We start from the raw sequence: 13,140 nt of genomic DNA, 5'->3' as shown, positions 1-13,140 counted from the left end.
ATCAAAGTATTTATTTTATTTTTGGATTTCAGCGTGTATGAAGTTTTTGTCAGCGATTCATTGATGGCACGCGTGGAGTATGTTTTTCGATGCACGCGGAAAATATTCAGGTTGGCCAGCATAAACACGGAGCCAAGCGCGAGGTAAAATAATTTTGTAATTGGTTGGTCTGTACGAGTGGGTTTGCCTGTAATGGTGGTATATTGTGAGTTTCTGTAGCGTTCCTCTTGGATTATAGGTGAAGTTTTCGTGAGTTCTGTGGCATTTTTCGCGAATATAACAGTGGTATACGTCGTGAGGAATATTTCCCCTCGTTTGTCGTTGCTGTACCTACGATCAGTAAGCGAGTGAAACTGTAAAACTTCGGGGACAGTAAAATACCTGCTAATTTCTTCTCATTCAGTTTAGGTTAGGCTTTTTAAATTAAAAACAAAATGTTAGTCCCCGTATATTTCTGTGAAAACCATGACTGTACTATTACAAAGTGTCAGTGGGTGAAACTGAAAAGTAAATTTTTAAAAATAATTTCTGTAGCTTAAATTATAATGGTGCCGTCACTGCCGTGAATACCAATTAGGAAATGTGTGCGACTATGTGGTTGAAAATATTCTTATTCAAGTGAGTTATAATAAATAAGTTCGTTAATATCTAAATTGTCTTATTTATTTATTTATTTATTTATTTATTTATTTATTTATTTATTTATTTATTTATTTATTTATTTATTTATTTATTTATTTATTTATTTATTTATTTATTTATTTATTTATTTATTGTCTGATCTGTTTGCCTGTTATATTTCCTCTTAGTTATCGACTGGATTTATAAAATATTAACGTTGGCTTTAGAGAGAGTGGTGGAGTTGCGATTGCTTTTCTTTTAACATTTTTGCAGGTGAGGCAACGAATGTGTTCACCGTACACCACTGTATTTATGACCTAAAAATATAAAAATATGACCTATAAAATTCAAAATATGACTTAATGAGTATAATATACATTAGATACAGGAACACTTTTATTACAATTACTAGAGGCTGCAATTAATGTAGAGTTAAAATAGTTTTAATTCTTCGAAATCTTTAACCTAAAAATCAACTGTAATGCTGAATTGTTCATGAACTCATTAAGGACACGGGGTAGAGTCGGGAATAGAACAACCACAACAATACATGTTTATATGATGCCACCTTATTTCTATCCTATTACACATAGAACACTCAGATTGTACACATGAACTACATAGTTCTTCTTTGATCCAAACCAAAACATACGGCATTTATGCATTCATTTTCAGAATTTTTTAAAAATAAGTGTAAAATATTAATTTTTAGTGTATTTTTCTCTAAAGGTACACTTTTCACAGAATTTGGAATAGAGAGAGCAATGCCGGGCTGAGTGGCTCAGACGGTTGAGCCGCTGGCTTTCTGACCCCAACTTAGCAGGTTCGATCCTGGCTCAGTCCGGTGATATTTGGAGGTGCTCAAACACGTCAGCCTCGCATCGGTAGATTTACTGGCACGTAATATAACTTCTCCGGGACTAAATTCCGGCACCTCGGCGTCTCCGAAAATCGTAAAAGTAGTTATTGGAACGTAAAGCAAATAAAATTATTATTATTATTATTATTATTATTATTATTATTATTATTATTATTATTATTATTATTATTATTATAGATACATTCGTTTACCCCGTAAGGAGCACGTGGAACCATTAAATAGCACTGGTATTCTTCATCTTCTTGTTCTTCTTATCTTCCCAAAACTTCCTCATCCTTTCACTATGGGCCTGCCGTCTTTCTTGTGTCCATGAGTTTTTGAGTTTCAAGGTTTTCTCAGGTGGATTCTTGGGTGCAAATTTATGGGTGTTATTATTATTATTATTATTATTATTATTATTATTATTATTATTATTATTATTATTATTATTATTATTATTATTATTATTATTATTAGCGAGAGAGCGTCTGTCTGGCTCCATGGCCAAATGGTTAGCGTGCTGGCCTTTGGTCACAGGGGTTCCGGGTTCGATTCCCGACTGGGTGTATGTGCCGTCATCATCATCATTTCATCCTCATCACGACGCGCAGGTCGCCTACGGGAATGTAATCAAAAGACCTGCGCCAGGCCTCTTTGGAGGTAACAGGCATTTCATTTAATTAGAGAGAGCAACTAAACTTCATACATATTATTTATAGACGTAGATTTACTAACTAGGTGAGATATTATATTAAATTTCCAAACAACTTGGTCATAGAACATATTAAACTTCAACCACCACAATTCGATTTTTTTACAGTATTTCATATTTTTTATGATCAAAATTTTACCTATTTTAATATATCTTTAACCTGTTACTATCCTTGTGGATACCCTCAACAAATATTACTTCAATTGCTTGAATGGTTTCAAAGAAACGTATACCTTTAGAGAATACCATCTGTCCTTAAGGTTACACTGCATACTCCTAGGCAAGGACGGGCTCTGTGGAAGACATAAACACTACAGTTAATTTCACTGTTCAATATTCAATCAATTTTTCGTTATACACAAAATAAGTGTTAACTTATGTTTCGTACCTGATCTAGTCTCCATTATCAGGATTGTTGTTGTTGTCGCTGAGTATCGTCTTGTAGCGAGAAAAACTTATTTCGACATGACATGATGTAAAGGGAACGTGCTTGAATAGAGTTAAGTCACTTGGAGGAAATTCCTGGAAATCTGCAGATGAAGAGTTTCCACAAAGAATGTCTCTTATTCCACGCAGATACAAAAGTACGCTATTGTATTTCAGTACATGTTCTACACACCCTACATGCTACTGTTCCTTTCGCATGCTCACGCAATTTACAGAATAATATCACTCAATCCGTACCGAATATGTTTTCACCGAACTCACGAACAAAACTTCGCAACTTCTCACTAAATGACACTTTCGTTTTAGGCATACTGAAAGCAACTGAATGACTGAGGGAATATTCTTCAATAACCAAGGTCATTCAGTGTGTTGAAGGAAGAAGAGGAAGAGGGAAGGGTGAATGAGAAAGATATGAACAATGCCAAATAACTGCAAAATTGCCTCTGCTTCCTTGTAAACAATAGCCCGGTGTCCAGGAATTGACCCAACCAGCCAAACACAGCTCTTACCTGCTAGAAACATTCCATTCACTACTTTTGAACGGTTCTTCAGTAAAAGTATATTCCGGTCTTTCCTGAAAAATAATTTCTACAGCTTACTCTGATGTTTATAGAACGAAATTCAAATGAAAATTACCAAAATATGACGTTATAATGAGATTTACTTCGAAATATGCAACAAAACTTTTTTTAAAGGCCTCAATATGCATTTATATGTCCAATAAAACCTGTTCTTTTATTATTATGCTTGTAAACGTGTTGAAAATCCAAGACTACATGATATAATGTTGTCATAGAAAGCCGTCCCGTAGTAATAAGTATATATTTACTAACTCTGTGCTGAACAGCAAAAAGAATCGTCTGCTATAAGCGTTATGTTTACGAGGAAATGGTTTGACTTCGCCTTCAAAAACAAAATCATTGGATACAAGAAAGCAAAGAACGATTACAAATGATTCTTTTACCGCTTTTCCCACACCTTCGTGCGTTCCCGAGTCAGGCGAATCAAAAACGACTCAACGCTGATCATTCAGCAACGGAGTCGGACGAAAAACCATTACAGATTACGTAAATTCAGTTGCATGTGTTGAGTTCATTTTATTGGTGTTATCGTCTTTAATAGTTTAGTGATAGAATCTATTTGTTTCCAAACTTTACTTTAGTGAGTAAATGTTTGAATTGATTGTGTTGTAAAGTAAAAACCATGAAATGTTGGACCTGAAATTAATGATTAATATTTCATATCATGGCGAACGTCCACCTCTGTGGCTTAGTGATTAGTAGGGCCCGGATGTTTATGCAGTAATAGGTTAGAATGCAAACTTCCTGAAGCGAGTAACAAGTACAGTCTACCTTCACAACGACTATGCTACGGGATTTGCATAAACAATAGGGGTACGGCCCATCAAAACCCCTATAATTTATGTTACTCTTGCTACATTATGGAAGAGCGGGTGGCCGACACTTCCTACTTACCAAATTAGTTTGCAATCTAAGCGGTTACTGCATAAAAATCCGGGCCCTAGTGATTAGTAAAGCCCGGATTTTCATGCGGTAATAGGTTAGATTGCAAACTAATTTGGTTAGTAGGCAATGTCGGCCACCCGTTCTTCCGTAATGTAGAAGGAGTAACATAAATTATAGGGGTTCTGATGGGCCGTACCCGTAATGTTTATGCAAACCCCATAGTATAATGGTTGTGAAGGTAGACTATACTTGCTTCTCGCTTCAGTAAGTTTGCATTCTAACCTATTAATGCATAAAATTCCGGGCTCTGCCGATTAGTGTGATTAGCTGCCAGCCCCGAAGGTCCGGGTTCAATTCCCGGCTGTGCCACGAAATTTAAAAAGTGGTGCGAAGGCTAGAAAGGGATCCACCAAGCCTCTGGAGCTCAAATAAGTAGAGGGTGTTCAATTTCCATCTCGGCCATCCTCGAAGTGGTTTTATGTGGTTTCCCACTTCTTCTCCAGGCAAACGCCGGGATGGTACTTGAGTTAAGGCCACAGCCGCTCCCTTCCCTATTCCTTGTCTAGCCCTTCCAATCTTCCCATTCCACATAAGGCCCCTGTTTAGTATACGGTAGCGGCTGAGGCCACCTGGACGAGGTACTGTTCAACCCCAATTGTATCCCCCGACCAAATGTCTCACGCACCTGGAGAAAAATCAACCATGGAGGTAAACGGAATAATAAATAAATAAATAAATAAATAAATAAATAAATAAATAAAATAATGGGGGAAAATCGCGTTCCTATATATGTACTCTACTTACAGTAGGCCTAATTACTTTTCTATACGTAGATACTGTAGATTACTGTAATTAAACGAATATAGTAGTTGCACCTTTTCAAAGTGTCTCACGCTCCGGGAGAAAAATCAACGATGGAAAATCACTCTTTGAAAATATTTCTGCTTAGAAATTTGGTCGGTAAGGTTCTGTCATATAAGGTTCAATATTGTGGGACGATACTCAAAGAATTCTCGCTGGGGGGTCAGTATTTCTCCAATACATAGCAGTCACATAGTGGCATTTTCAGGCGCAAAGACAATATATTTATTGTTTAAAACGTGATAAAATATCTTAAGATAAACTATAGCAAGACACCATTAATTGATAGACAGACTGCTTATTTTACGACTGTCAGTTTAGCCGGCCATTTAGTTATCTCACCAAGGGTCTGGTCGCGATCAGGCCCGCTAAGAGGGTGTCCACTGTACTTCGCCCTCAAAACAAATATCACCATCGCCAATATGAGATAAAAATACTGTAATGTCTTCTTCTTTTGTTACAGACAAGATCTGCGTTGCGGAAGTCAATCTCCCAGCATGCCAAGAACTAGCTAAACAACATGGCGTCCGTCTCACTTGCATCGCTGCCAGGGACAGGTGAGTTGACTTGCGTTTTTGTGTAATTAATTGGGTTTTTGACCAAATTACTGTACAGTCAGCTATATTCAAAATCAAACCAGACAAATTTTCTGTGACAATGAAAATCCACAGCCTGTTTCCAGTCATTTGACCGGGTAAGAAATGGAATGATGATGGTGCTGGTGATTATTGTCTTAAGAGGAAGTACAACTAGGCAACCATCCTCTATATAACACTAATGAGAGAGATGAAAGGGAAGGGATCCGACACTTTGAAAAGTAAAGATATCGGCCAAAGAAAGGCAAGGGCCACGAAGGGCGTTAAAATGAAAGACTCCCTAGCCCTCGCAAACCTAATAGCGTTGGGGTCGGAAAAGAACAAGAGTTGACCAAGTAAGGTCACAAGTAAGTGGAAGCAATGCCAGGACTGAACTAAGGGCCCCGAGGTCGCCAACCCACGCTCCGAAGTTCAGATCCCCTTGAGGCCCATTTTAGTCGCCCCTTACGACAGGCAGGGGATACCGTGGGTGTTATTCTAACGACCCCACCCACAGGGGAAATATGGAAAGAATGAAGCCCCCATCTAGCGGTCAGGATAGGAATTGTGCCGGCTACCGAAGCCTGTCACCCTCCTATGGGGCAATGATTAATGACTGACAGATGAAATTTACTGGAGAGTGTTGCTGGAATGAAAGATGAAAGGGAGAACGAGAGTACGCGGAGAAGAACCTGTCCCGCCTCCGCTTTCTCCAGCACAAATCTCACATGGAGTGACCGGGATTTGAACCACAGAAAACAGCGATAAGAGGCCGGCACGCTGCCGCCTAACCACGGAGGCTACACATTTGCTATACGGAATCAAAAAATATCAGTTCTGGAAGAAAATATGGCTCTGTTGCTTACTTTGCGTTTTTTCTATAAACTATGCAGTCGATGTGTATTACAGAAATAGATTCATACCACTGTCTTGCAAGAATTAAGTTAAAATGGTTGCGAAAAGCAATACAGATAGGCCTACACTTGTTAATAGTTGTGTTCCTTAGTCGATGATTATCATGTACATCACTTTCTCCCTGCACGATAAGTAACGCTGCAAATCGTACTATGTCCTCGAATGGATAAAATTGAGCTCGATGCGGTTTCATATATCTTTCCATGTGTTATACCATGCTGAAAAATTAAATTGTGTCGAACCTTGTGTTTTATTAGGGTGAATGAAGCCAGAAAAGTGACTGTCGTAAGAAAATCAAAATTTGTCCTGAAAAATGACGAGAGAAAACCGTGTTATATCCACGGACATATTGTGTTACATCTGTAAGTTACAGTGGAAGTTTATTGCATTGTTTTGCGGGTTATTCTGAAAATTAGGTGCCTTTCAGTTATTACAACAGTAGACAGACTGCCTCAGCCACAGAATGATGATGGGGCAATATTTCAGTGAAGGGAGCTCACAACATGAAAGACGCTTTTATCTATAATTATGTATTGTAAAATGTTGGTTTCCTTCAGTAACAATAAAGGTTTACACTTTAAGAAATCAATGTAAATGTGAAATATTAAGTTGGTGGACTGGCGCCTACAATGCAGGTAACACGGCGTACAATTGTGTACTACAGTCAATCACTTCTTGGAATACAATCGTGTACTACAGTCAATCACTTCTTGGAATGCGCCTACAGTGCAGGCAATACATTGTACACCTATGTATGTAGTACAGTCAATATGTTCGTGGACTGGCGATAACAGGATCACATAGTCTTTTAACTTGTCTTTTCGCGACTTTATTCAATTCTGAAACACATTCCTACAGTGCGATACGGCAAGGTTCATTTTCCTTTACACACCGGCACAGGAACGAGAATGTTATAGGAAACTGTATACACTAAACTAGGGTTAAGAATTCCCGGATCAGTAAAATCGCGATTATCCCGCAAAAAATTAAAAATAGAATAGGCGTACTGAAAGTATAGTTAAAATGATAATAAACGATACTACTGTAATGTGTTTTATTAACTTACCCAATACGTTGCAGTAAAAGTAGCACTTAGCACAATTAATAAATGGAAAAGTAAACAACACTTTTCATTGAAACTAATAAGGCAAAGAAAAATATTCAGACTACCTAACTTTACTGTTTCTGAACATAATCAGTCATGGTTTTCTGCTTTTGTACCGAGAAACACTTTTTTCTTTAATCTGCTTCTCAAGTTTCTTAAAGCAAGTTTTTCGGTGACGAGAGCATCATCCTAGGTCTCGATGTACTCCCGCAATGACACGACATTTGCCAAGGCAGCCCCATGCGTAACTGTTCGTTGTGCTTCTGCCGCGAACCACTGACGAATATTGTCTTCGTCAAATTCCTCTCCACCTGGAACAGTTTTTACAGCTTCAGTCACTGTACTAACTGTATCGGCTTCATCAAATCCGAGAAATCCAACGTCTTCAGAAATACCTGTATTTCTGTAACTCCTAAAACTCGTGAATGTTTAGTGTTTTGATATTACGGTTAAGCCGCAACGCGGTTGATCCGATTACGGTAAATCGAGAGTTGAGTGTATCCATATTTTGCGGCTGGGAGACGTGATCTGTCTTAAGGAACATAGTGGATAAGAAGAACGTTGTGACATACGAGGTTTTGTTTCTTTAACGACGATACTCGAAATACCAAATACTCAGACACGGAATGTTTACATGTCTACAGGGTGGACTGTATCGACAAGGTACAGCAACATCAGGCAGACTTTGTTCCTGCAGATCCCGAGGACATGTACATAGCGGCACACATCCCACAGCAACACTTCACTGTCTTCAAGGAAATCCGTACCAAGGAAGAGCCAACAGGTAAGATAAAAGCCGCATATTTTTTACATTTTCAGTATAGTCCGCGAAACTTTTAGTGATATTTCATTTTACGGGGTTGAGGAGTAAGGAGGGAGCTACCCTGCTTCCGGTAATACTGCCAACTGAATGAGAATTAAATATGAATTGAATCGATAGTATGATCCATCGTTATGAATTTTCTAAACCTTATTATATTAAGCCAACAACTGTGTCACATACACATTATATAACATTTCTCGATGCGAATCTTGTTCCTAGCATGCATTCTCAGAAATATTACCTTGGCTTTGCTGTGTAAACAACAACAGTACTAGTACGTAAAGTGTACACCAGATGTCTCACGGTGATGCATAATCCATTCATAGTTTGTGTGCCAAAGGTCACCAATACGAATCTCGAACATAAACGAGGTCTACCGATTCAGCACTAGGGAGCCGAAATATCACGAAAAGTTTCGCGTACTGTACTCTCCTAAAAACTCTATACTCTTAAAATGGATGCAGTCGCTTTATGTCTGAATCATGTGTATGTCTGTTCGTTGAATCATGGGATGGTTGAGTATCTCGTCCTAAATGTATATTCTCTTGGTAGCCTTAGTTTTAGAAAAGTCTTAGGTTATTTATAAGCAGTATTTAGTAATGTAGTACAATACTAATATGCCCATAAGCACCTATTTTGTCCTCACTGCCTTATTAATGACTAGGGATCGGAAGTTGACTAAAAGTCCTGTTTTTCTCGAGTGCCCGAGAACGAGGCACAACATAATATACGTTCATTCTGGGTCAATGTAGGCCAAAAAATGGTGGGTTTTATTTGCCCTTTTTTACCGTTTTCGGCTTATAGGTCCTTCCTTAGTCTTTTTAATGTCTTAACGGCTTTACTTTACAACTTCACCTTCTTTCGACTACATTTATACCGCTCATTCTTAATTGGAATCATCTCATCACCTCTTAAACATTTCTTTTTCTCTAGAAAGAGAGAAAATGCAATGAAAAAATGAAACTAATGCTTGAAAAAGCCAGGGGTATACTTGGTGACAAAACATGACGACCTCGCCTCACACCAATCTCTCCAGCGGCAGCCCGGCGTCTATTAGCGGCTTATACGATTTACTACGTCTCCTGTAGCCGGAGTTGCCAAATCGTCTACTGCACTCGACATGAAGACATGGCGTGGAATGACATTAGTAGACGAATAAGTTTGAGTGGCGTCTTTAAAAGTAGGAAAGATCACGATATGAAGGTAATGTTGGAATTCAAGAGGACAAATTGGGGCAAATATTCATTTATAGGAAGGGGAGTTAGGGGTTGGAATAACTTACCAATGGAGATGTTCAATACATTTCCCATTTCTTTGAAATCATTTAAGAAAAGGCTAGGAAAACAACAGACAGGGAATCTGCCACCTGGGCGACTGCCCTAAATGCAGATCAGTAGTGATTTGATTGATTTGATGAAGAAAGGGTAAAGATTGAAGAAAGTGGTTTGGCAACCTCTCCACAGCAAACAGCGATCACTTAGAACTCGTTCACTCAGCAGGGTGCAGGGTGTGATTCACTGCTGACTTCCAGCTCACTTCCAGGAACCGAGGCCATCATGTTTTGTTCCAAACTATATCAACTTATGTACAAGGTAAGTGAAATATTGAAAAAAGAACATTCTGATGTGATTGTTGTTTTGAAGAGGAAGGTCTCACTTGCTCTACATCTGAACCCTTAACATCCGTTGATAATGTGGAGAGAACGTTTCCCGAAGTTTTTCAACGTGCTGTCTGAAAACTGACGATTCTTTACACCTAAAAAGGTCGAGATGACTATTATGATAAACTGCAAAGCCAACAGAGATAAGGTTTTCGAATACCAGTTCTGTAACCCTATATGGTTTAGCTAAATATGATTCCAGTTATACTAATTTTAATTTCTTTCTCCAGGATGTCCATTGCAGGGTTCGCTGAATTAATTCTAAGCGGAAAAATACATATCATGCTAAATTTTGCAAGTATTTTTAACAAACATAGAATTGCTTTTTCAAAATTATGTTAATCTAGACATATAATGCCTGGAAGAAGAAGTATTTCACTCATATTTTTGCATTTTAGAACATTATATTCCTTCATTAAATATGCAATTATGGACGCATGTGGATCGCATTTTTGCGTCCTTTTTGCCAGTTTTAGGACTTTTTTTTGGATATTTTAGGTCTCTTTACAGATCTTTTTAAGGCAATTTATACGTCTTCAACTTCCGAGCCCTATTAGTGACCTACACTGAAAGTCCAAACATTTTCAGAAACCTGTTAAACACCGATCATCTTGTTTCACTTTTCATTGTTACAATAGTCTGGATACGTCGCAATAACGGTTCTACGAGTCCTTGACGGTGTACCTGAGGCACACTGTATCATACCGATAAGGTGGCACATTTCAATTTCCGCAGATTGGTGACTGGTGATTACTAACAAAGGAATAGTGTTACGAAAATGTTCGAAACTTGGGCTGGGAAGACTTGGGAGTAAGGAGACGAGATGATCGACTAAGTGGTATGTTCCGAGATGTCAGTGGATAGTTGGCGTGGAAAGATATTAGTAGAGGAATAAGCTTGAGCGGAGCTTTTAAAAGTTGGAAAGATCATAATTCATTTATAGGACGAGGAGTAAGGAATTGGAAAAATTTATTGAATGAAATGTTTGATATATGTTCAAGTTCTTTGATAATATTTAATAAAAAGTTAGCTAAACAATTGATAAGAAATATGCCACCTAGAAAACAGACCTGAATGCAGATCAGTAATTTATTGATGGAGGAAGTCGTTTCCAAACCGTTCATTCTATCTCATCCCATACTGTACTCAATTGGAATAAGATCAGGGGAACATAGAGGCCAATAAAGCAATGTCACTGGTAGTAAGTCTTTGGTGGTTTTGAACCCACATGTTGGCTTGGATGTATTCCTTAAATAAGAAGAACTCTTTACATTTCTGACAAACTAATCTTTCTGCCAACATATTGATAGTGATTTATTTCCAGAAGTCTATACAGAGTTTCCACCAATTAATAGACCCTATGATATGTGGAATATAAGCCTGTTTATAATATTCTATTGTGCAAGTGCCTGAATGGGTGCATATGATAAGTATACCCCCCCCCCCGCCCCAGACACCGATAACCACCAACCAGGGTGCAAGCCTCCTATCTCTCCCCGCCACGGATTTCCGGCAGCTGAGGAGAACACGTTAACACCTCATAACTACTATATAAGCTAAGAGCGCCCATTTCTACCAACATATTGATACTTGTCAGAGAAACAGACCTGTCGCCACGGTGCTGTTGGTGTTCGCCAGGGGTGCTTGGAATGGATATTGGCCTTGAGGAAACTGTTTCTGACCGTCGGAATCAACCTGGTTATCCCAGAGCTTGGTAAACGAGGAGGATAATACTGAGGGCTTAAGAATGAACACACCCTAGACGTCGTTAATCTAATTCCATCAGAGTCAGGAAGTAAGAAGAGTTAACCGAGAGAAACCTGACAGGAGAGTTAAAAGTGGAATACCGTAATTAGACGCCATGCCAGATTCAGATAGGAGCCTCGAAGTTAAGAGTCCCAAGAAGGGAGGAATATTCCTTACTCAGACAGCTATTACGGACGAAAATCCACGTATGATTAGACGGTCAAATGGCACAATGACGAATGTTAACTAACTGAGGATACACGGAACAGTATTATGTTGAATTGGAGAACACGGACACTGCACACCTCTGGAGTGTATTGAAACTGTGCGACGTAATACGATGTACCGAACGCCTGTTAGCGTTGTGGACAGATCTATTTCGATGGAATTAGGGACATACTGACACATATTGCAATTTTCTATCATAGGCCTACTTGTCAATAGCCGGACTGACTAGCTCAGACGGTAGAGCACTGGCCTTGAGAGCTCATGTTGGCGGATTCGATCCCGGCTCAGTCCGGTGGTATTTGAAGGTGCTCAAATACATCAGCCTCTGGTTAGAAGATGTACTGGCACGTAAGAGAACTCATGAGGGACAAAATTACGAGGATTGGGGGTCTCCGAAATCCATGAAAAATACAGTAGTTCATGCGACGTAAAACTAATAACATTTATTATTATTATTATTATTATTATTATTATTATTATTATTATTATTATTATTATTATTATTATTGTGAGGGAAAGGAATTTTACGCACTAACAAGGCGCAAGTATCATTTAGCCGCTCTACAGTTATATAGGCGGGTTGCATAAATTTTAGGGCTTCTGATAGTTCAGATCGCTAATTTGTATGCAAATCTCATTGCAGAACCGTTGTACGGGCAGAAGACACTTGCGCCTTGGTTAGATACGTTTGCAATCTAACCTATTTCTGCCTAAAAATCCTCTCTCTAATTATTATTATTAACAATAATATTATAGTTGTAATGTACACTGACTGACAGAGCAAATGCAACACCAAGGAGGAGTGGTTCGAAAGGGATGAAAGTTGGGGAAAAAACAGAGACGGCACGGACGAATAATTGATGTTTATTTCAAACCGATATGCAGGTTACACAATGCGCACGGCATCGACTCAGTAGGATGTAGGACCACCGCGAGCGGCGATGCACGCAGAAACACGTCGAGGTACAGAGTCAATAAGAGTGCAGATGGTGTCCTGAGGGATGGTTCTCCATTCTCTGTCAACCATTTGCCACAGTTGGTCGTCCGTACGAGGCTGGGGCAGAGTTTGCAAACGGCGTCCAATGAGATCCCACACGTGTTCGATTGGTGAGAGATCCGGAG

The 13,140-nt window shown here is 38.9% G+C and overlaps 1 protein-coding gene across 1 annotated transcript in view; it reads left to right on the top strand.

Moving 5' to 3' along the window:
* Positions 1–13,140, top strand: part of LOC136857343 (transferrin) — a 95,614-nt gene that overhangs the window by 15,226 nt on the left and 67,248 nt on the right. The window contains exons 2-3 of the mRNA XM_067135951.2: positions 5,430–5,523; positions 8,206–8,345. Coding sequence (XP_066992052.2) covers positions 5,430–5,523; positions 8,206–8,345 — 234 coding nt within the window. The remainder of the gene's footprint in view (positions 1–5,429; positions 5,524–8,205; positions 8,346–13,140) is intronic.

Source organism: Anabrus simplex, chromosome 1, assembly GCF_040414725.1.
Source record: "Anabrus simplex isolate iqAnaSimp1 chromosome 1, ASM4041472v1, whole genome shotgun sequence".
In the NCBI taxonomy this organism is placed as follows: Eukaryota; Metazoa; Arthropoda; class Insecta; order Orthoptera; family Tettigoniidae; genus Anabrus; species Anabrus simplex.
The sequence above is the reverse complement of the archived record's forward strand: the minus strand, read 5'-3'. Positions and strand labels throughout refer to the sequence as shown.